This window comes from Urocitellus parryii, chromosome 2 (assembly GCF_045843805.1).
Source record: "Urocitellus parryii isolate mUroPar1 chromosome 2, mUroPar1.hap1, whole genome shotgun sequence".
Taxonomy (NCBI): Eukaryota; Metazoa; Chordata; class Mammalia; order Rodentia; family Sciuridae; genus Urocitellus; species Urocitellus parryii.
The window spans coordinates 161,950,775-161,977,210 of NC_135532.1; the positions used below are offsets into that span (position 1 = coordinate 161,950,775).

Here is a 26,436-nt window from a genome sequence, read left to right on the forward strand (position 1 = left end):
AAGAAATAAATATTAGCTATAACATCAGGCATCTCAATTAAACACTGGATGCTAGACACTAACAGAAAGATGCATTATGTTCACAGAGAAAAAAAAAAAGGACTATGGCCTAGAATTCTTTATCTAGTCACATTATCAACCAACTAGAGCAGAAAAATGAAAACAATTTTATTTCTTCTTTTTTCCTCCTCAGTTTACTGAAAGAAATGATCAAGAAGAAATGAAACCCAGGAAATAGCTGATCCAACCTAGAAGTATAAGGATAACAAGTCCCAAGATAAGAACTATGCAGCACGCCCAAGGGCAATCAGTAAAGACTAGAACAAGTCTGAAGGGCTTAGGGAAAGAATCTCTGAGTGAATGTGAATTTTAAGCCATAGATGATGAAAGGACTTGAAGGTAATGAAAGCACATTATTCTTTCATCAACAAGAGGGTAAAAACAATTTGAAAGTCAAGAAAAAGCAAAAACTAAACAAAAAGTCATGATATGGCAAATCAAAAGGTTTTCAACAACTGATAGAATGAGAATTCACTTTGATTTTAATCAGAACTTACTTATTTTTAGTTTGGCATAAGGATTGGCAGTAACAAGGGACTCAGAAAGAAAATGTTACTTGTTTTCACTGTCCACATAGAACCACACAGAAAACATAATTGTGATAGAACAGAATATTGGTGCAATTAAACTTATTAACATAAAAATGAAAGGTATAGCTGACTTAAGGTCAGGAAAGAAAACAGGAAAGGTAGAGGAAGGGGAGAGGAAGAGTGAAATAGTGAAAAGCAAGGAGATGCCACCTAAAATTAATGAAGAAGAAATGGAAAGTACAGAAAAATTAAAAATAAATAGCTATCCAAATTAAAAAAGGGAGATAGGTGTTAAAGTGAGTTACACCATTTCTTCTGTAATTGAGGGTCTCTAATTTTTGTGTTGTCTCAAGAAAAGAGAAAGGAGATAACTAATAGATAAACACAAATCAAATTTGGATAAAATTATTGCCTATGGAGACAGGCCTAGAGGTGGGGGAGGAGACATATGTATTTTAACCATATGAAAATATTAATTAGAAAATACTTTAAAATAAAATAAAGTATGAATGAGAGAGAAAATGAAAATGTGTGTGTGTACGCACACTCTTTCAAGAAGGACAGCTATTAAAAAAAAAAAAAAGTAAAAAAAAGTTACTAGCCAGAAGACAACATTTATGACAGAAAATCCCAGAGTTGTAGAGCAGCCTCTAGCCATATGACTCTTCAAATTCAAATTTAAATTAATTAAAATTACATAAAATTTGAAATTCACTTCTTAGTCACACTAGCCATATCAGGCACTCAACAGTGTCATGATATATTGACCACCAAAATGGATGGAGTAGATAAAAAACATTTTTATCATCACAGAAATTCCTACAGGACAACTTTATTATAAAGAATAACTAAATGCCAATGAGGCCTTATATACCTTCATCTGAATGCAAAGTTTAACTGAACAACTCTTTTTTTTTTAACAACTCTTTACATGTGAGTATTCCAAGCACATTGCTTGAAAAATATAATACAACGTTACCAATTCAGAATTCATATACAAAACATCTTTCTCTGCACATTGTAAAAGTAATTACTTGCTCTATAAGCAATTACATTACTTGCTTTAATGAGCACTTAGTGTATTTGCAATCAAAAGCAAAAATATTTATTTTAATAGTTTCTTTAAAAGAATTTTAAGCTAGTTTACCATTACTAATGAAACATGATATATAATACTTGAGAAGAAATCATTAGAACAGCCTCTTAACAACAGGAAAACATCTGAACAATTACTTTAAAGAAAAAAAAATCTAATTTTAACAGATATTAGAACTGAAATTAAATTTTCTTAATTAATAACATTCTCCAGCCCTCTAAAGAGGAAATATTGAATCATAGAATTGGAAAGCAGGAAGAGATATTCAAGAAAAATCTTCTCATACTAGAGATGGGAAAACTGAGGTCCAGAGAAGGTAAGTATCTTAACCCCATGCCTCACAAGTACTGCCTGCCAGCACTTCTCTCAGCCTGGCACTGTCTCCTCTATACCACACTGAACTGACAATCACTACATTTACATTATAAATAACAAAATAAAATTTCATAGCAAGGATTTGTCATTTTCTTTAATGCTTCATGGCCACTTCATGTGCTTTTTTGAAAACATACATTGAAGTGCAAAAATCTGACAAAATTTTTCTTTCCCAATGACAACAGAAGTCATTTTTGACTGGTCCCCAACAGAAGAATATAGACAAACTTTTTAAATTAATAAAAATTTAGGCAAATCAAGGCTCAATAATATTTTCAAAGAAACTTTAGAGGAGAATCTAAGGTAATGGTTCTTATCTTTTTTTTTTAACTAAAAAATTCTGAAAAATGAAATAAAGGCAGTACCTCAGAAAAAAAAAAAAAACAATGAACATGCAGACAAATTTTCCCAACAGTGAGAAACTTCTGAAGACCATTCATGAAATGCAAGAATCTCTAAATGAAAGATTACCAAAAGAGCTAGCATTTTTTATTTAAAACTATAATGGGGCTGGGTTGTAGCTCAGTGGTCGAGTACTTGCCTAGCATGTGTGAGGTACGGGGTTCAATTCTTAGCACTGCATATAAATAAAATAAAGGTCCACTGACAACTAAAAAATTATTTTAAAAAAATAAAGATATTGTGTCCATCTACATCTAAAAATATTTTTTTTAAAAAAATGCTATATGTGGACAACAAAAGTAATTCTAAAGCTATTTTTAGTTGTCTATCTACTTCTTGTAAAAATTTCCTCAACTGAGTTGAGAACATCCAATGAGAAAAAGGTTAACATGATCAGATATGACTTATAAAATCCTTAAGTCCCAGTTCTACTCTTTCCTTGGTCATACTTTCCTTATTATCTGAGGTATAAACTTTCCTTATTATCTGAGGTATAATCTCCTCTTGTTTCTTCCTCCTTCATATGTTCCTAGACCCTTGGGGACAAAGGGAATTCCCCTTATTTTGCATCTTAATGCTAAGAACTTTGATTCCTTGGATCTGAGTTTAATTTTCACAATGTTTAATGGAACAGACATATAATGAAATTAATTCATTATCATACTTCATTATACATATAAGACATAATAAAAAGCACACTGAAAATTCCTCCTTCAGCTAAAGCTTGTGGTCAGTAATCAATGTTTTTCAATTCTAATTTGTAGGTAACAGTGAACACAATATATTATGTAATGAAGCAAAAAAAAAAAAAATAACTTCTATAAACCTGAGAAGAAGCCTGCTTACCATCCTGCAGAGGAGAGAATTCTGAGTTGCTTTTCTGCCTGGGTGGTGTTAACAACACAGCTGGCTCAAAAATACGTGCTGGAAAACTGGTGGTCAGATTCACGCTATCAGGGGGGGTTCGCACCTGAGACAGTTTAACAGGCAACTCTTCCTGTGGGAAATCAACCACTTCTTCCCCTCTGAACATCAATGGCACAGAGACATTAGCACTTACAACAGGACTCTCTAAAGAAGACAAGAAGATATTAATATGTAAGGAAAGTATGAGCACACCTCAGGTGTTAATTTTTACACACATATAAATAGAATACAAAATTCATTCAGCCCCTAGAGCCTTCACTTCCTAGGCTATATTCTCCTTTGCCAGCAATTCATAGGCAGCCTCCTGTGGAGCCGGCACTGGGAAGAAGTTGCTATTTTTGAGAAAAGTACAAAGCGCCACAAAGTCATAAAAAGAAAGTCACTTTTTAGGAACTCATAAAAAAAATCTTACTTGGCACTTTGGAGTTTTTCATGATTTGTTTTTATAGTTTTCTAATGGTCCTAGAAGTAACAAAATGACAAGAATGGGACTGTCCATATACAAGGCTCACTACCAAACAAGGTAATTTCACAAGTCATGTACTATCACATTCAATATTATTTTAAAAGTGTTATAAGAGCTGAGACTCAGATGCTAATAACCTTGTTTCACATACATAAATCTTACTTTTTCCACAGACAATAAAAAGAATTAACAATAATCTTATAATAAACTCACACTCCACCTTTCTCATCTCTGGATAACAAAAGTTTTCTCACTAGTGAAATGACTCAGATAATAGCAAAGCACATATCTTTGACTGAGATATCAATAGAAAACCCCCACAAAAATAGATACTTCATGCAACTCAAATTTTAGGCTGCCACTACTTAGAATCCATCCTAAGAAAATACTTCTAAATACATAAAACACTCTACACATGGACACTCATCAAAGTATTGCTTACAAATGAAAAGTGAAAAAGCCTAAATGTCTTATTCAGCCTATTAACACATGAAGGCACACAGGTGAAGAGAGGATTTTGAAACATTACCACATCTGAACAAAAGTTATGAATTTCTAAAACTCAGGGGTGTTTTGTTTTCAATACTATCTCTTCTGAATCTGGGACACCATGATTAAAACTTAACACTAACATCTCACCTGGCCTAGGTATTCAGTTCTCCCACGTCCTACCTGCATGACTGCTAAGTTACTGACTCTCTCTAAGCCTCAGTTTCCTCATTTAAAAATGGGATAACAAAACAGGTGCTTCATATGGCTATTATGAGGATTAAATGAGATAATACATGTAAGACTCAGAAAGTACCTGGAAAATAGAAAGTATTCAATAAATATCAGCAGTGGCAATTGCAATAGTGATAATTCAGTATATGCCATAAGTAGCTAATAACTCCATACAAGTTTAGAGGTTCAGGATTTGATTTGTTTGCTTGTTATTCTAAAGGCATTTAGCAGTTCACCGACAACCTGGAATAAAACGACTATACCTACTTGGATTGTCTATAATTCTACCTGTGGCTTCCCTTTCTGTTGCTTGACTTTCTTGTCTGGAGTTATTTATCACAGGACAATTCTTAATGGCATGTGTGAGTGATATAAGTTGCTCATCTGTTGTGACCATATATTGCTGAAGTCTCGCCTGGAGAAGGGAAGAAATGAAATAAAATCATCGGCATAAAAAACATCAAATCATCACTAGAAATAAAGTCATATAAAGGATATGAATGTGTGCATAACATCATTATTTTATTTTAAATACTCCAAGAATTCCAGACTTTCATTAAAACTCTAAAGAAATGCTATTCATAATTATAAATATTCTAAAAGTCCCATGAAAGATAAACTGTTAAATAAATCATGGCCAATTAATATCCTGCTATAAAAATAAGAATTAACCTTTTTTATAAGGCTTTCATTTACAAAACCTCTTCATATAATATTATTTCAACTGACTCTCAAGCTACCCCAAGAGACTGATACATTAGGTAACGGAAACAATAAAATATTCCTCAAGCATTTAAACTAGCAAACATAAACACTATAAAGATTTATGGTATGCAACCTGTATACTCAGAAAACTGAGATATTATATCCCATCTGATTCAAATGTATGATATGTCAAGGTCATTGTACTGTCATGTGTAACTAATTAAAACAAATACAAAAATAAAAAATAATAAAAAAATTAAAGTATTTGAAACAAGGTGGTTGAAGAGACCAACCAAGGAAATTTTCACCTACCTTGTTTTGATTCAGGCTACTTCATGCAATCCAAATGCAAAACACTGTCTTGAAATATAACTCATTTGCACTAAAATAACTGTGAAAGTAGATGAATTTTGTTTTGCTTTCTTAATTACTTATTTCAACTTAGTCCAGAGGAAACTACCCTGATTGGAAACCTATCTATAAATATCTATTAAACATGTTTCATTTAATGTGAAATGTGAAAAAAAATTTATGGTAATGTATATGAAATAATGGTGAAGGAACAAGAAAAAGCATAAAATTCCATGTTCAATGATTATAACTTTACACTTTACATGTGTCTGAATTATTTTTTATATATGTACACACATATGTATTCTCATATTTGTCTATGTATACATAATTCATAAATTTTTAGAAAATTATATAAGGCTTTCTTTTACTTAAAGGATCATTCACAAAATACCTCACTGCTGATTTACTCTATATCAAACAGCTGGATGTATTTGGATTTCCATTCTTATATTTAAAAGTCAACTAGATTGCCCCAAAATTTAGATGAACTTGTTGTTCTTATCTTTTCCACATTTAAGATCAAAGTAGTCAATAAAAAGTACCAGGTTTAATTACAACCACATAATGCAGGTCTTTCTTAAGCTAAGTACTTAGCAAATACTTCTTAGCAGAAGAAAAGATGGCAGGTAGAAGGAAAGAAAGGAAAGTTGTATAAATTGCTCAGACCTTGCAAAGATTAAGTAAGAGAAACCAAGGATGATATGTAGTGATAAACTATCTAAGTATATAAATGTCTCACATAGGCTTACAGATATACATTGTTGATCCAGACATATTAGAAATATTATGATACAGTAGAATGATATAACTGGGGAAAGCATGCTACACATTTTTATATCATCAGCTGATATTTCTTCCCAAATTTCACACTCATATATGTAGTGGCTTCGACATCTCCACCTAAGACTCAAATAGACAAACCTAAGACACAAAACCAAATTCTTCCTGAAGCCTTCATTACCTTGTAAGTAGAAACTGTTAATTGTTTGGTCCCAAACTCTGGAATCACCCTTGACTCTTTCACATCCTCTTCTTCACCCCATATCTATAATGGGTTTGGCTGGTTTTCAAAAATATATTCAGAATTTGATCAATTTCACACCCTCTGCCACTTCTACTATAGACCAAACTGCCATGTTTCAACTGAATTATTCCAATAACTCCTATATGTAATGTCCTGCTTCAGGGTTTGACTACCTAGTCTAGACCTGTTCCCAAATTGTATATAGAGATATTGAGAGCACAAGAATGAACTCACAGGTCCCCAGAGGACATTTTAAATTTTCAAGAGAAATAGTGAAGTCCAACATTTATCAGACATTGGAGACCACAGATCCCACTGCTACAAAATGTCTGGATTAAATCCATAGAGACAGAAAGTAGACTAGTGACTGCCAGGGGTTAGAGAAAGAGGCGAATCTAGCATGACTCCTCATGAGCATATGGTTCCTCTTCAGGAAGATGAAAATATTCTGGATTGAAATGAGAGTGCTGGTACACAAGTCTTTAAAAGGGTGGACTTAATGGTATGCAGACTACATTATCAATTTTTTTTAATTACACATTTTACATCTAGTGTTCATTGACACAAACAGAATTTGTCTATTATTCTTTTCTAATCTCTTGTAGCTGATAAATAATAAATACCCATAAGAACAAAAAGATGACCAAAATAGCCTCTACATTCATGTAGCACCAAGTGATAATATAAAAATACACATAACCATACATAATGTAGTAAATGCAATGATAGCAATATCCAGAGAGCATCAAAAATATATAAAGGAAGTACTTAATGCAGTATCCAAGCAATAAAAGAGATATTGTATGCCTTAAAAAAAAAAAAAAGGCCTTGGCATTTAGTCAAGTGGCAAATCAAATATGAAGACACTTGTTAACTGTAAATAGTACCTGAAGCAATTTCCAGGAAAGTTCTGCAACAGCTATCCTCTGCTGTTTTGAAATTAAAAGTGGCAACCATAACACTCATACTTTAGCTATCAAAACATTGCACATTTTGGTTAACCACTATAATACCAGCAGTTATCATTTCAATATATATTCTGTCTTTTACCCTAAATAGTATGTGTATTTAGTAAGCACACTTATTTTATATTCTTATTCTATATACAATTTGTAATCTAAACTTCTACTATAGTACCGTCAATATAATAAATGTTCAATAACACCAACCATTAATGATGGTAATATGTCAAAAAAAATCACATCAGCACAGCTAAAACAAAATCAACTCCCCTAAGAGAATCCTGCACATGTGCAAAGACATTTCATACTACAAAACATGGAAAAGTCTGGGATAGCATTTGAGTACCTGTGTGGCAGTATTTTCTTCTCTCAGAAGAAGAATTTCAGCTGTTAGAGCATCAATGAGCTCTCGATGATCACCTAATACATGTTCCAGTTGCTTCCTTGTCTCTACTTCTTTACGTAGTTGAAGCTCACTCTACCAAAAAAAAAAAAAAAATCAAAACTAGCATCATATATTGAAAACTAAAAGTTTCTACTCAAAGTGTCAAAGAAGACAATTACAAATATTTACATGTTATAAGATAGTAATAAAAATTTAAAAATTGTATTACAAAGTTTATTATATTTAATTGAATAAAACAAGCTGCTTTATCCTCGTCTTTTTAAGATAGAATATAATAAACAAAATGGTATGTGACATTAAATAATTATATTTTTGTGAAAGAAACTGAAGGGATATACATATACATATTGTTTGAATATACATAGACTATCTCTAGAAAGGCACACTGGTATCTAGTAATGATAGCGGGACACAAGAAAGCAAATAGGTTAGCTGGAAGTTAGAGATAAGAACTAGAGTATTCATTTTATATCCTCTGTATCTTTGAATTTCACACCATATGACAAGTCATCAATTCAAAAATTAAGTTTGCTAAACTATAATTAAAAACAAATAACATTAAACTCTCTTAAATACATCCATTAAATGGTTTATCTTTGTAAAGTAAGTGATTAGCTAAAAAGGATATTCTTCTAAGCCTGCTATACTTTCCAAGCACCAGAAGTACATTCCTGAAGACTCCTGACTTAAGGGTAAAAGAATGTTAACACTTTATTTAAAGTCTGAGAGTACCACAAATTTTTCATTAAAAGGCAATCTTAGCAAAACAGCTCCAGAGCAATTGAAACATCGAATTAAGAGTAATAAATTTTATTTTTTAAATAAAATTTCCTTAAACATTTTGTCATATTTGTTTAATAGATTTATGAATGTTAAGTTTAAATAGATTTTATAAAAGATGAAAATGCATAGCCAATTCTAATTCTGTGGCATTCTGAATACTGATGAGTATTTATAAACAAAAAATTCTTGCTTGTTTTATAAATTATTTTCACAATAAAACATCTGCCATTTAAAAACTCAAGCCATACTGAGTTACCAATCATACAAAAAACATGAGACATTTTCCCACCTATCTAATCTACATACAGAACTCCAAACTGAACTAACGTGGGTATAGCAAGCAGAGAAAGGCAAGAGAATGAAGACCCAGTTAATAGTGCTATTTAATCTATAGCTGCCAAACAGAATCTATGCTGTTTGGCAGCTATAGACTATTAATAATCTCAATATCAGCACAAGATATAATTCTATTTACATCAGATTTCCCTTACTAATTAAAATTTGTTAAAGCTCATATTTGCATCAAATAGACTATTTTAGGAAGTATCATCTAAATAGTAGGGGTAGATTAAAACCAAATTACTACAAAGAGTCTAAAACTGAATTTTCAAATAAAAGTTATTTGAATTTGACTGAATTTTATTTGAAAGTTACAATAAACTAAGAAAAAAAATTCACATATATTTCTGCTTGAAGAGAAGCCATGTCATGCCCTTACCTCTCTCAGGTACCGAATCAGGCGACAAAGAGAGCTCACCAGAGACAAAGTGAAGCCTGTGAGACCCTGACCCCTCTGCAGTCCCTTGACCTCACGTCCTGTCCACCTCTCATATTCTTCCATTTCATGTTCCACTTCATGTATCATATGTTTGAGGACATCCAAGCTGGAATTATTGCTGTTTGATAAGTCTGCAGAGGTAGCGCTAGCTGATAACATGTTTTTCTTCTGCTTGGAAGGAGCACGCAAATCTGGTTTTCTTTTCACTGAGAATGACAGAAATAATTGTATTTCAAGACAAGGAAAAATTACAATCACAAAATTACAAGAAAAATATTTTAATTATTCACAATATATAAAAAGTTTTTACATAAGTTATTACCATTTTTATTATAAAAATAAATTCAATTTAAACAAGGTTTACACTATAATGAATATACTGGAATCATCCATCAGAATTTTGAGGATAAGGATTTCTTAGCTAAGCTCCAACAAACTCTTACTTAATTAGATCCCAATAGATGAGCTTAAGGGGGCAAAAATTTAGTAAGAGATTAAACAGCTATATCAGATTACATGTTTAGAAATCATTTTTGCAAATTAAAAAGAGACTTAACCTTTATTTAGCAGTTGTTTTTGCTTCCTTGAGTTGAGCACCTGTCCTACAACATAGCTTGAGTCTAGAGTCTCAGTAGATTCTTCAGGCTGAAGCCTGGTTTGGAGTTTCTTGACAGCATCAGTAGTATTCAGAGCAGCTAAAAGGAAGAACAATGAAAAAAGGTTATCTCAAGAGAACAAACTTTCTCTGAAAAGTCTTTTAAATGACAGATCCATTAGTATTTTAAATAATTAGGTTACATAAGGAAGTCAAAAGTTAAACAACATTCCTTTGAAAATGACTATTTTTTGCTGTGTGTTGTGGTGCATGCCTTTAATTCCGGCTACCCAGGAGGCTGAAGAGGAAGGATCACAAGTTCGAAGCCAGCCTCAGTAACTTAGCAAGGCCCTAAACAACTTAGTGAGAGACTGTCTAAAAATAAAATGAAAAATAAAAAGGTCTGGGAATGTAGCTCAGTGGTAAAGTGCTTCTGAGTTCAATCCCTAATACCTAAATAAATAAATAAATAAATTACTGTATTCAAGGAAAACACTAATCAAGTAGGCTACTAGGAATAATACAAAGACAAACCTCTTTGTTCCCCTGATGAAACAGCAGATGGAGTTCTTGGAGGGGTTGTTATTTTTGACTGTGTTGCTATTTTCTGCTGAATATTAGTCCACAGTTTACTAATTAACTCAGAATTCTCTTCCGTTAGTTGGTGGAGAAACCTACAAATTTCAAGACAATACATATAGTAGTGTTAAAAAGTACTATCATTAAAACTGTCCAAATGTTTACATATTTGATTTGAAAGATTTTTAGAAATCACAAAGAAAAACTAACTTTTTCTTTAACTGATAAAATAGGTAGATAGCTAAAATATCTATCCTCTTTGTGTTAGAGGGAATCATCCCATCTGCTTCTCAGTTTCCTATCTACCTTGGGTCCCTAATATAGAAGCATTTGCCCCTTCTGCAGTTTTGTGGTATGGCTCCATCTTCCCCTTTCTCTAAAATAATTAAGTGTATACAGCTCAACTCCTTTTGGTTTCTCTCTCCTACAAAAGAATCTGCCCACTGAGCAGACAGCCACTGCTCGTACTGAAGTAAATTAATTGGAGCAGAACAGGACCCTATGTATCAGGCAGGGAACAGAAGTAAAAAGAAAAGCTGTAGTTTAGGGCTTAGTATTTGCAAGCTCTTTCATTACAGATCTAAGCTTTATGCTATAAACATCTTTATACTGATTAAGTTGATATTTTAATATTTGACTAGTCTGATTCATGTATCTATTTTCTTGCTTGGATTGATATTTAAAAGAGGTAGGGAGCCAAAAAGTAGAAACAACTCAAGGTCCACCAGCTGATGAATGGATGAGTAAAATATGGTGTAGTCATACAATAAAATATTATTCAGCCTTTAAAAGGAATGAAGTATTGATATATGCTATAACATGGATGAACCTTGAAAATAAAGTGCTAAGTGAAAGACACCAGACAAAACAGAGCATAATGCATTATATATATATATATACACACACACACACACATATAATATTAAATACATAAATATGAGATAGAATACATAAATATTTGTAAAAATATATATAAAAACATATACACAGATAGACAAATTCTATAGATAGAAAGTAGATTAGTGGTTATCTAGGCCCAAAAGGTTTGGGAGGATATGGGGTTTGACAACTAAAGAGCATGGGATTTCTTTTTGAGGCAATAAAACTTCCTAAAACGGTTAGTGATTGTATAGCTATGAATATGCTAAAAAGATTGAATATTACATTTTTAATGAGCATGCTATACACCTATGAATTATAAATCAATAAAGCTGTTGAAAGAAAAATGGAAGGGAGGGAGGAAAAGGGAATCTTATTTAGTGGCTCTAAAACCTTAGCCTAGAGGAGTTGCTTTCAAGCAACATATGGGTGGCACATTAGTACACTATTTGCTAAAAGCTATATTTAGCAAAATGTCCATGATACAGTTTATTCAAAGGGGACTAATTAACAAAGCAGCAGAAAAAATAAATCCAACCTTCCGGATAAATCTCAAGAAGTACTATAATGAGATTTCTACACAATTTGGGCAAATAAACTCCAACCAGTCTGACACCTATATTACTATCTCTAATGTTTATGATATTTTTAAGAGTCAGTTATGTGAAATAATCATAACAACAAAAATACAATATCATCTACAGTTGGCTAATAAATGGGCCACCAATGTAGGTTCTCTATTCACATTCTTGATTGTTTATTTTGTTGCGAAGAAGCTTTTTAGTTTGATGCCATCCCATTTATTAATTTTTAATTTCTTGTGCTTTAGAAGTCTCGTTCAAGAAGTCAGTTCCTGTGTCAATATGTTGAAGTGATGGGCTACCTCTTCTTCTAGTATGTTTAGGGTTTCTGGTCTAATTTCTAGATCTTTGATCTACTTAGAGCTGATTTTTGTGCTGGTAAGAGACAGGGATTAACTTTCTTCCTATTACATATGGATTTCCAATTTTCTTACCACCATATGTTAAAGAGGCTATCTTTTCTCCAGTGTATGTTTTTGGCACCTTTGTCTAATATGAAATAACTGTGTTTAGGTGGGTTTGTCTCTGTACCTTCTGTTCTATTCCATTGGTCTTCTTGCCTATTTTGGTGCCAATATTATGCTGTTTTTGTTACTGTAGTATAATTTAACATCTGGAATTGTGATGCATTCTGTTTTGTATTTCTCACTAAAGAATGTTTTAACTATTCTGGGCCTCTTATTTCTCCAAATGGATTTCATGACTGCTTTTTATACTTCTATGAAGAACATTATTAGAATTTTGATGGGAATCACATTGAATATGTATAGCACTTTTGGTGGTATGTCGATTTTGACAATATTGATTCTGCCTATCCAAGAACATAGGAGATCTTTCCATGTTCTGAGGTCTTCCTCAGTTCCTTTCTTTAGTGTTTTGTAGTTTTCATTAGAGAGATCCTTCACTTCTTTTGTTAGATTGATTCCTAAGTATTTTACTTTTATGTATGTGGCTATTGTGAATAGGATAGTTTTCCTGATTTCTCTTTCAACTGATTCATTGTTGAAATGATAGAATGTGTGAAGACAGAATGTACAGAATGAGAGAAAATTTTTGCCAACTGCATCTCAGACAGGATGTTAATTTCCAGGATATACAAAGAACTAAAAAATCTTAACACCAAAAAACCAAAAAAAAAAAAAAAAAAAAAAAAACAATCAATAGATGGGCAAAGGAACTGAACAGATCCTTCTCAAAAGAAGAAAAACAAATGATGAACAAATATATGAAAAAATGTTCATCATCTCTAGCAATTAGAGAAATACAAATTAAAACTACACTGAGATTTCATCTCACTCCAGTCAGAATGGCAATTATCAAGAATACAAATAACAATAAATGTTTGTGAGGATGTAGAGAACAGTGAACACTACTCATGCATTGCTGGTGGGACTGCAAACTGATGCAACCCCTCTGGAAAGCAGTATGGAGAGTCCTCAGAAAACTAGGAATGGGACCACCATTTGACCCAGTTATCCCACTCTTCAGCATATATCCAGAGGATTTAAAATCAACATACTACAGGATATAACCACATCAATGTTTACAGCAGCACAATTCACAATACCTAAGCTACATAACCAACCTAGATGCCCATCAACAGATGAATGGATAAAGAAATTGTGACATACATATATACATACATATGTGTGTGTAGGGGGAGGGGGTGTAATGGAATATTATTCATCTATAAAGAAAAATGACTTTATGATATTTGCCAGTAAATAAATGGATCTGGAGACTATCATGTTAAGTGAAATAAGCCAATTCCAAAAAACCAAAGGTCAAATGTTTTTGCTGATATGTGGAAGCTAAACCACAATAAAGGCGTGTGGAGAAGAGAAGTTCAGTAGATTAGACAAAGGAAAACAAAAGGAAGGGGGGATAGAAATAGTAAAGACAGTAGAATAAATCTAACATAATTTTCCTATGTCCAAATATGAAATACCTAAGTGAATCCCACCATCGTGCCCACCCACAAGAGTGGAGTCCTAATTAGAATAATTCCATGTTTGTATAATTTTATCAAAATGGATTCTACTGTCATGTATAACTAAGAAGAGCCAATATAAATAAATAAATAGAAAAAAAATGGGCCACCAAAAGAACACACAATCTAATCCCTGTAAACTATGAGTGTTACTTTATCTGACTAAAAAGTGATTTTGCCAAATTTGATTAAGGATCATAAAATGAGGAGATGATCCTGGATTACCAAGAAGGGTCCTACAAATGAATTGTATGCATCCTCATAAGAGGCAGGCAGAGGGAGATCTGAAATACATCATGAGAAGGAGATGTGAAGTTAGAGGCAGAGATTGGAGTGACGTAGCCACAAGTCAAGGAATGCCAACAGCCACCAAAGGTGGAAAAGGCCAGGAATAGATTTGCATCAAGAGCCTCCAGAAAGAACATGGCCCTACCAACACCTTGATTTTAGTCTACTAAAAATTATTTTATATTTTTAACCCCAAGAATTGTAAGAGAATAAATTTCTATTACTTTAAGCCACCAAGTTTGTCGTTTGTTCAATAAACTAATATAGAAAACTAGTACAGATTTTGGACCTGGGTATGGGGTACTGGTGTAATAAATACTTAAAAATATGAAAGCAACTTTAAGATTGAATAACGAGTAAGGGCTGAACAGATATTTAGATGAATTACAGAAAAAGCCTACATTGCCTTAAACAGACTATTGGTAGAAATATGGATGTTAAAGACTCTTCTAGTGAGGGCTCAGGAGGAAGTAAGAAGCATGGTGGAGAAAGAATATAATGATTTAGAGAATACACATATTACATATTATAAATAGAAAACTGATATGAACGAATATTTTAAAGGAGCTTCTGGTGAGGGTTCAGAAGGAGATAAGAAACACATGATTTGAAACCAAAGGAAAGCCAATCCTTGGTATAAAGGAGCAGAAATTTTAGTTGCATGCAAAGCAGAAATTTGTAAGCAATGAGTTTAGAAATTTAGCTAACAATATTTCAAAGTAAAGAGGTGTAGCCTGCTTCCTTCTGAAGGCTAGTAGAAATATTTTGACTCATAGATGCTAAGGTAATGTGAAGATGGGAGCAGAGATAGATGTGATGTGGCTGCAAGGCCAGGAAAGCCCAAAGTCACCAGAAGTTGAAAAAGACAAAGAGCAAGTTCTCCTGTACAACCTCTGGAAGAAGTGCAGCACTGGGGATATCTTGATGTTAGCCCAGTGAATCTGATTTTGGATTTCTAGTATCCTGAACTGGGAAACAACACATTTCTGTTGTAATAAGCTACCAAGCATGTACTAGTTTGTTAGAGCAACCTAGAAATTAACACAACAACTAAATATATTAAAAGTACTAAAGTACTTTTATTATTTTAAAAATATAAGTGTAGAGGAACTTTAAAGTGTTTATCTCCATCCAAAGACTATAAACTCCCTTAGATCTGGAACTCTGATTTAAATCCAAGCTCCTTTAATTTTGTTGATGACTACTTAGCACCAATTCTATTTTGTGTGTGTGGGGGGGGGCGGGTGCTGGGGATTAAACCCAGGGCCTTGTGCATGTGAGGCAAGCACTCTACCAACTAGCACCAATTCTATTTTATGGCACCATCAACTACAACAGTATTCTAAAGACATGAGTTCATACACAATTTAGGAACATTAGCATCTTTAATTTGTAACATACAAACACCCCACACAAAAGAAGCTTCCCAAGCAATTTCCCTTGTCCCCACGATGTTGTCCCTTGGGATTTCCTCCCTTATGCTACTGACCCTCTAATATCACCTTCTTACCCAATCCTAGTCTTTTTTTCTTTCACAAAAGGATACAGGGTGAATAAGACAGTGAGTGGCAAAGAGAAATGTAAAGGAAAAAATTGTAATCACTGCTTCTTTTTCTGAAGGTACTGATCTCAGAAACATCAATGACCCAAAAAAGGCTTTTGAGGATTGGGCTAGAATATGATCTTCATGAAAAATCTCTGTAGTGCTAACAGAAGCATATATTCATAGAAATAGTCAAACCAAAGACTCCTTAAACATCACATGCTTTATCTATCAAATTTTACAACTTAGGAAACAAACCACACATTAACTAGGAAATAGCCAAAAGCTTGGTCTCTAAAGTCCAACTTTAATGTATCTTCCAATACCTCATAATAAATATTTAGCAGGCAACATTCTGAAGTTAAGGTACTAGGATACCATCTCAACCAATTAAATAAAAAATAGTAATCTCAAACAAATGTAAAGAATCAAAGCATTGTATCTGAAACTAGTTATACTAGACTTCTGAAAGAAAAAATACTTAAAAGTTGATATATATTTCCAGGTATCCCCAAATAAATTTAAATTCTTCTATATATCCTCCAAAACATTATCCAGTGCAACAAGAACAGCAAATAAACCAGTGCATAACACACATCTTTTTAATTACTAGAAGGTATACTAACTGAAATTACCTTTAATTAGAAAACAGCCCCTCCAAATTCCATCAAAGATATTTCCTGAGCTGCTGCCAGAAGCTTTTGTAAATAGGGTGCCAGTTCAAAATGAGCACAGGGAAGAAGAAAGTTAAGAGCCTAATGGTGACAAATACTGTCCCTGGAAAGAAAAAGTTTGTTCCAAGTCTGCAAATACTTAAAAAGAAAAAAAAAAAATACATGAGAGGTCTCAACACTGCAAAGAAGAAATATGAGAGTGTGTATAGTCTTAAAAAGATATCACTTCTTAGGGAGAGCTTCCCTTTAGAGACTTCATTCAGTGAAGGGAAAAAGAGCAAGAGTCCTTCAAGGCAAAATAGAACCATAATATTGGAGAACTAAAAAAAATAAAAAAAAATCAACTTTCCTCACCAAAACCTTAAAGAAAAAAGTATTCATTAAAAAAATTGTGCTTTACTATAATTGACAGAATAACATGCTCTTAAACTAGGAATGCTGTAAGCCAACCCAAACTCCCAACCTTAACCACAAAATATACAGACTAAAGCAATCTACCATCTATATAAAGATAATGTAACACAATAGAAAATTAAATAATTCAGTTAATAAAATTTCTCTCCAACTGCACCAAAAATGGGGTGCAGAAGAAAATATAATGCAAATTCAAAATTAATTAGATGGACTTAAACAAGTATTTGGAGATACATACATATACACACACAGAGTTTTGAGTTGAAATTTCAAAATTAAGAACAGAAAATGGACAAACCCTAGGAAGACACAAAGAAAGAAAGAATTGACTGAACTCAGAAAATAAATTTTTTAAAAAGAAAAAACTACCTCAGAAATAAAGATTAAATAACAATGTGTTCAATGGAGAATTGTTAAAGAAAAGTTTAATATGTAACATTGAAGAACTATAGGAAAATAATAAAAAGAATGAAAACAAGATGAAGAATTATAACGTGTCAAAGAAAAAGTACTTGAAATGTGACACAGGAAAGAAGATTATATATATATATAAATAAAAACTGGATTCCTGAAAAAGAAAACCGAAACAATGATACAGAACTAATATTTAAAACTATAATCCAAGAAAATTTTCCTATCATAGTAAGGGAAAAAAACTGAATCTATAACTTAAAAAGGCTACCTAAGAGAAAAGAAAAATTGACTTGAAAAGGTAAATTCTGAGAAATATCTTAGCAATGCTTAAAGATAAAGGAAAGATTCTTTTTTTTTTTTTAAAGAGAGAGAGTGAGAGAGGGAGAGGGGGAGAGAGAGAGAGAATTTTAATGTTTATTTTTTAGTTCTCGGCGGACACAACATCTTTGTTTGTATGTGGTGCTGGGGATTGAACCCTGGCCGCACGCATGCCAGGCGAGCGCGCTACGGCCTGAGCCACATCCCCAGCCCAAGGAAAGACTCTTAAGAAGAAAAAAATCAAGTTCTTAGACAAAAACACCGAATTACTTATAAGTACAAGAAAATTATTCCATCATCAGAATTCTCAAAAGCAACATACAAAGAAAACAATGAGTGGAGTAACAAAATGTGAAGCAAAGATTTTATATTAAGCCAAGTTGTCCTTCAAATATAAAAGCAATAGAAAAACTTTTAAGAACTTGGGGAACACCACGTTCACAAGCCTAATGGCAGAGGCTTCATATAATGGAGAGATACAACTAAAGGCTAACTAGGGAAACATAAAAAGGCTAATGATGAGCATTTACTCTAACTAATTGTAACTCTGAGATAAAAAAACAAATGAGGGGCTGGGGCTCAGCAGTAGAGCGCTTGCCTAGCACATGTGAGGCCCTGGGTTCGATCCTCAGCACCACATAAAAATAAATAAATAAAGATATTGTGTCCAATTAAAAAATAAATCTTAATAAAAAAGTTAAAAAAAAATGAGGATAAACTTGGAAGCACAGTATGTAAATGTTTTATAGTCTGTCAAAGCAAAAAGAAAGCAACTAAAAATGGAAAGAAGAATAGAAAGAATATAAATATAGAATGCCTTGTTTGTTGCACAGATGATACGTAAAAATAAAAATAAATAGTAAAAAATAAAAACAACATTTAAAGCACACATCTGACAGAGAAAGGTTAAATAAGAAAACAAGACTAAAGACTCTGTAAAAAGTACATATAAAAAAGTAGTTAACAAAACAAAATTATATCTTTCCTAAACACTGAAAGAAATGCTTTAAAAATATTCATAGAAAAGGAAAACTGTATTACAATACAACATACTAAAAAATAATAAGACAAAATTAACATTAAAGGGCTGGGGTTGTAGCTCAGTGGTAGAGCACTTGCCTCACATGCATGAGGTACGGGGTTCAATCTTCAGTACCACATAAAAACATATAAATAAAGATATTTTGTTCATCTACAACTAAAATAAAATGTTAAAAAATTAACATTAAACATACCAACCATATCAAAAAATGTACAAGCTTACTTCACCAATTAAAAGAAGAATATTTTCAAATTGTCTAACAAAGTCACACTCAACTCTGCACTGAATACGAAACATACCTGATACAAAACAATTCTAAAAAGATGTAAAAGAATATAAAATTTTTAAAAAACTAAATATAAAAAGTAAAGATAGAAGTTGGCAGGTGGTGTACACCTATAGTCCCAGCTATTTGGGAAGGTAAGGCAAGAGGATCCCTTGAACCCATGAGTTTGAAACCACATTGAACAACAGAGGGAGACTCCCAATACAAACAAATACACACACACACACACACACAAAAAAAAAAAAAAACCTGAAACAAAAAAAGAGGTTTCATTCTTAATATGAGATAAAACAGAACTGAACCAAAAGGCATTAAATGTTACAAAGGATACTTTACAATTCTAAAAAGTCATTAATCAAAGATATAACATTTATGACTATCCAGGTACCAAAAAACACATCATCTTTATAAAAAAGGATTTAAGCAATTAAATATACTTAAGCAAAAAATCAAAGAGAAACAAAAACACATTAACAGGAGACTTTTAATACATTACTCTCAGTATAAGATAGTGGCAAAAATAAGGAAGGAAGAAACAGCATAACCCCTGAGGCAGATCTTATGGAAATACTATAGAACTTTATACCTTTTTAATAGAGTTATAACCTCTTCTCAAGCAAACACATGGAACATTCACAAAAATGTGATCATATATTAGGTCACAAAGAAAACATCATTAAGTTCCACAAGTAGAAATACTGCAAATCACACTGTGAATGCAAAGTAATAAAACTAGAAACAATAAGGTGGCTCTGGAAATTTTCTTTAAATTTTCTAATAGACAACTTTTAGATAAAAAGGAAAATATAAATTGAAACTACTTCATTTCTAAAGTAACAAAACACTACTACACCAGAATGTATGGTATACATTTGAAGTAATTAGAGGAAAATTCAGAGCCTTAACTAATTTATTTTTAATATTAAAATAATGAAAATAACTTAAATTTCCAACTCAAAAAGCCAGAAAAACAAAGTAAACCAAAAGAAAGAACAAGAAAGGAATAAAAGCAAAAAACTGATGAAGAAGAAATCAGGAAACTAGCAGCTCTAATAAATAAAGAAAATCCTGGTTTTATGAAAAATTAAAATGGACAAATCATTAATTAGCCTAATTTTAAGGAAAGAGGAGGACTAAAATATATGATGGGTAACAGTGCTCATTTACCAAGTGCTCATATATCCAAGTAAGAAATTTTTCAGAAGTACAGAGCTATTGGCATACTTTTACAGAAATCTAGTGATTAACCTAAATAAAATAGAAAATTTCCTAAGAAAATATATTCTAAAAATATATATATTTTCAACCTTCATTAACAAAAAAAAAAAGTACCAGGCACAAACAGCTTTACCAAAGAAAGCTATTAGCTTTCAAAGAATAGACAACCCCAAAGCTACACAAAATTACACCCTTCATAAACACAAAAGAAATTTAAAACTTCTATAATGTTTGTTATGAAAAATGAGAAAAACTTCCAGATGTTTCTTATGAAATCAAATATCACAGTGTTACCTCAACCTGACTCCAGACACAACAATATTATAGATAATATTACTTATGAAATTTAATGCAATACCAAATATAATAGTAATAAAAAACATCCAACACTATATTAATGAAAAGTATACATCTTGGCCAAGTAAAATTTATTTCAGGAATGCAAAGACAGCTTAATATTAGAAAATCTATAAAATAATGTATCATATTAATAGGTCTAAAGAAATTTCATATTATCTCTATAGACAATAAAAAAGTTCTTGACAAAATTCAACAATCACTACTGGTAAAAACACTTAATAAAACTTCATAGAGGGCTGGGGATATAGCTCAGTTGGTAGAGTGCGTGCCTCTCATGCATAAGGCCCTGGGTTCAATCCCCAGCACCACAAAAACAAAAAACAAACAAACAACATCAACACACACACACACACACACACACACAAATAAAACTATAACTTTGGGACTGTGGCTCAGCAGTAAAGTGCTCGTGTAGCATGTGTGAGGCCTTGGGTTCGATCCTCAGCACCACATAAAAATAAATAAATAAAATAAAGGTATTGTGTCCAACTACTTCTAAAAAAAATAAATGTTAAAAAAAAAACTTGATAGACATTTGCTAGCATTTTTTTAAAGGCTTCAATAAAGAAGCTAGCACCTTAAGAAGAAAAAACAAACATTTTCATAAGATCAGTAACAGAGCAAGGATGCCACTATATCCACAATTATTTAATACTCTCCTATAAATAATACACAAAAGAAAGTATTTAGAATTATAATCTAAGAAAAAAAGTAAAAATACTGGGGCTGGGGATGTGGCTCAAGCGGTAGCGCGCTCGCCTGGCATGCGTGCGGCCCGGGTTCGATCCTCAGCACCACAAACAAACAAAGATGTTGTGTCCGCCAAGAACTAAAAATAAATAAATATTTTAAAAAAAAAAAAGTAAAAATACTATTGATTTGCAGATAACAAGATAGTAGACCTAGAAATCCTAGAAAAATCAATGCTAAAACTAACTCTATCAAGATTCAATAAAGTAACAGAATATCAAGATAAAATACAGATACAAAGGCCTTCACAAGCACAAATGATAACTAACTAAAACATATAATAAAGCCATTTAAAAAATAAGAAAAAATTCATGAAATGTATAAGAATAAACAAGAAAACAATAAAATCTATAGGAGAAAAAGATTAAAACACCTCTTAGAAAAGTATACTTGAAATAAATGAAAAAATAAATTTATTCTTAGTAAAATTCAACATCAAAAAGACATCAATTCTCACTAATTAATGATATAGTATGTCCTAACAGAAAATATCAAAAAGCTTTTATACAAAGTTAAGCAAGCTAATACTAAAGTTCAAATGGAAAATACGTAAGAATCCCCAAGAAAACTCTGGGAAAAAAAAAAAAAGCTATGAGTGAGTCTATTAAAACACTACAAATTCTCTCTAAGTAAAACAGTGTGGTACTGGAGCATGACTGGAGAAACAAGGCCTGCAAATTAGAGTACAAAATCCTGAAATGGATCCAAGTACCTATGGTAATTTAATATGTGACAAAGGTAGCATTTCAAATAAGTAGGGCAAGAATGATTTGTCTTTTTAATAAATAGTATTTGGATAACTGGATAGTCATCTAACAAAAGAAAAATTGGACACAGACTTCATATTATATACTCCAAAAAATGTTAAGTAATCTTAGCTAGGTGATCAGAGAACTAAATGTAAAAAAATAAACCACACAAGTATTAAAAGAAAACATGAATGAATTCCTCAATTCCTCAATAATATGGGTTTTGGGAAATTATTTCAGAGTATGATTCAGAATCCGCATGCAAAAAAAAAAAAAGTTCAAACTATATTTTGCTGGCAAGAAAAAAAATGCCACCACAAATGTAAAAGATAAATTAGGAAAAATATTTATAGCACATTACATTACACAGATAAAAGACTAATATTTTAATATGCAAAGATATTTGCAAATTAAGGAAGAAAAGATCAAATCCTAGAAAAATAGACAAATGATATGAATAGAGAATTCACTATAAGGTCCCTTAAACATATGAAAAGTATTTCAATTTACCTCATAAAAGAAATGAAAAGTAAACCTATACTAAGATATCACTGCTCACCTATGAGATTATTGCAAATTTTTTTAAAAATCCTGACAATACACTCTGTTGGTCAGACACATACATACAGTCAGTAAGAATGCAAAATATTAAAATATTATGGCCTTCACAAAATGCTTAGCATTTACCTGTTAAGCCCTAAATCCTATGTCTAACAATTTTCCCTAAATATGGACCCCCCCCATAATAAAAAAATACATATCTTCAAGGTTATTCACTGCAGTATTTCTGGAATTATAAAACTGCAAAAAACCTAAATGGCCAGAGTGTTCAAACCATAATACATTCACACAGTTCAGAACTATGCACCTATTTCATTTGCAATAAAAAAGGGGGGAAAAAGGAGAGCCTATAAATTTTTAAATAGCTGTGAGGTGATTTCCAGGATAAAGGCAAATATAGTAAGCTACATAAGTATAGTAAAATAAGATATGTGCATCTGCTTATATTTATAAAAAGAAACTCAGGAAGAATAAAACCAAAACTAATTAAACTAGTTATGTACAGAGTAAGGACAGATGGCAAATCATTAGAAGGGATAGGGCATGGGTAACACTATCCTGAAAACAGCTTTTTGTATGGTTTTGTGAAAAGGATGGAAGGAAAAACTTTAAAATGAATATAAATAGAAAAATGTACCTAATTATATTTCAAGTGAATAGAATAACCTTTAAAAAACTTACTCTAACAATCTTGAACTCTGCTTAGTAGGTTTATTTCTGTGGTAGTATGGGAGCAACAATTCCAAAACTACATTCTATGCATTGTAAGCTTGAATAGAAGTAAATATACTATGCATAGAAACATGCATCTCAGTGTGAAAGAAGAGAAATACAAATATAGAATTGATTAGAAAGACTAATCAAAATCCAATAATATTAAACTGGCCTTAAAAGTATCAGTATAAGCTCATAATTTATAACTAAAAAGATATTAATATGGATATGTGCATATGCATATGACCATAGGTGCATATGAGTATCTGTGTTTGTACCTGCTGAAAGGTACTAAAAACCAGGATTGTCAGGTACAATAAGCTCACCTAATACTTAGATCTTGATTTCTAAACACCCTTCTTCAATAAAACAAATAAGGACTTCTCAAAGAAATGGCTGATTCCAGGCCAAGGGCATGACTGTTGTACCAGAAATTAAGTTGGGGACAGGGGGATAATTTGTAAAAAGTACACAGGAACGACTTGAAGATGCTCTCTTTGGCCAAATCTGTGACAAATGAATATCAAAATAGAAGACATAATTAACTAATAAAGGAACCAGGCAAGCATCACTAACCAAGTGATGAAAATTAACAGCATCAATACTTATCCTTCTTTCTCACTCATGACATCACTGTTTCATTATATGATACACTGAAAAGGACTTAGCATCACTTCAGAGATATTCCTGCCCCAAATGTATAAACTGAGTCTAATAACAAGGAAATATCAGAGAACACCAAATCAGAGGAAATTCTATAAAGTAACTGCTCATGTACTTCTTGGAAATCACAAAGACATTATGACAGACAAACACTATAATCAGATTTTAAAAGGTTCCAGATCTTTAAAGTCAAAGAAATGTGAAAAATAAATACAATAAACTATCATGATTGGTTCTCCAAACAATAAAAAAGGACCATAATTAATATGAATGGGGCAATTAGAGAAATCTAATTGATAGTAGTATGGTATTAACTTAATTTCCTGATTGTGATAAGTGTATTGTGGTTCTGTGAATGAATATTCTTGCTCTTAGAAAGTCCACACTGAAGTATTTGGAGATAAAGGAACATGTAGTATGTAGCTTACTCCCAAATGGTTCTCAAAAAATGTGTATGTAGGAGCTAGTGCTATAGCTCAGTGGCAGAGCACCTGCCTAGCACATGTGAGGCATTGGGTTGGATCCTTACCACCACATAAAAATAAACAAATAAATAAAAGCATGTTGTGTATCGACAACTACAAAAAAAGTTTTAAAAAATGTGTATGTGTACATATGCATGTGTGTGTATGTGTATAAATTCACAAAAAAGAGAAAAATTATAAAACAAAAATGGGAAATGTTAATAACTGGTATATTTGGGTGAAAAGTACAGAGAAGGTATTTCTTCTACTTTTAAAACTTTTCAGAAATTATATCAAAATGCCAAAACTTTTAATAAAAATATACCCTTTGTTAATAAAAAAAAGATGCAATAAACATTTGAAATAGGCTTGAAAAAAAGGTAAAAGCTGTAGCTATTTATGCCATATTTACATACCTGTCTGTGTTCGTATTAGATTGAGAGTTCAGAGAGTTATCCAATTCATTCTCACTTTCTTCTGACTGGCTATTAACAATTCCTTCTTCTCCTTCATCATCTATTTCATTAAGAGGCTATCTCAAAACAATAATAAAAATAACAACACAAGTTGACTATATACACTCTCATCCTTTCTTTCTATCATAACAGAAAGAGACTTCCCTAAGGTTAATCACTCCATACATATTATGGAACCCAAACCCTTTTACCTGCTTCCACTCCATCGGAGTTTCTCTCTCCAGCACCCACCCTTAATCCCTCTGTTGGCTTAAGTTCATCAAAGACTTAAATGCAAGCAAACCTCTCCCATCTTGCCCTGATCTCATAGCTACCTTGACTGTCTGTTCTCTTTCACCACCAAAATTCTTTAAAGACTTATTCCTATTTCTCAAATGCCATTTATACCCTTCAATTTTGTTTCTGCCCTATTGCTCTAAACGATTCACTGCAAACTCAGCATCAACATGTTTATTCTTAAATCAAATGAATATTTCTGTATTTGTTTTCCCTCAATTCTATGACACCTTAGATCCTGATGATTCATTTCTTCCTTTTAAAATTTTTCTTGATAAACTTGTTCTTTAACTTCCATGATACTGTATTTTTTAAAAATTTCTTCTTTTTCTCTGGCTGCTCCTTCCAAATCTACCTTATTGGTTTTCTTTTTCTACTCTTCCCTAGTATCTGGTGGGATTCAAGGTCCTCCCTTTGGGCCTTTTCTCCTCTCATTTGATCTACTTTCTCAATGATTTTATCCAAGTCCAAAGTTGTAATTACAAGTCATATGCTGTTAATTTCCAAATCTCTTTCTCCAACCAGAACTCTCTTGAGCCATAGACACTTATATTCAACTGTCTAAAAGATATTCCTATTCAATATGTCCGAAACTGAACATCTTCCTAAGTCTTTCCCAGCAATCTTACAGAAATCTTTTTCTGCCAATACTACATAAGACCATGAACACTGCCACCATCTACTCAGATGCCCAAGCTGGCAAAAAAGAAATTTATCCTTCTTTCTCACCCATCACAACTAATCAGCCAACCAATCCTGTCAACTCTATCTCATTTTAACCTCTCTCAAATGTATCATTATCCTTTACTTCCTCTGGCACTACTTTGAGCCACACCCTTACCATTTCTCAACACAATTCCAAACTAAGTCTTCTAACCAGGCTGCTATGGTTTAAATGATTTATGCCTTCTGAAACTCATGTTGAAATTTAAATCCCAATTATGAGATATTAAGAGGTAGGTCCAGGTGGGACCCTCATGAGGTACTGACAGTACTGCCCTCATGAGTACA

The 26,436-nt window shown here is 32.3% G+C and overlaps 1 protein-coding gene across 5 annotated transcripts in view; it reads right to left on the minus strand.

The window, feature by feature from the left end:
* Spice1 (spindle and centriole associated protein 1) overlaps positions 1-26,436 on the minus strand; it is a 76,584-nt gene that overhangs the window by 16,031 nt on the left and 34,117 nt on the right. For 4 of the 5 annotated variants that reach the window (XM_077794579.1, XM_077794587.1, XM_077794582.1 and 1 more), the window contains exons 7-13: positions 25,090-25,205; positions 10,721-10,860; positions 10,149-10,286; positions 9,532-9,797; positions 7,971-8,102; positions 4,847-4,994; positions 3,310-3,534 (exon numbers count right to left, since the gene is read on the minus strand). In XM_077794579.1, the coding sequence (XP_077650705.1) occupies positions 3,310-3,534; positions 4,847-4,994; positions 7,971-8,102; positions 9,532-9,797; positions 10,149-10,286; positions 10,721-10,860; positions 25,090-25,205 (1,165 nt within the window). The remainder of the gene's footprint in view (positions 1-3,309; positions 3,535-4,846; positions 4,995-7,970; positions 8,103-9,531; positions 9,798-10,148; positions 10,287-10,720; positions 10,861-25,089; positions 25,206-26,436) is intronic. The other variant, XM_077794596.1, reaches the window with a different exon arrangement.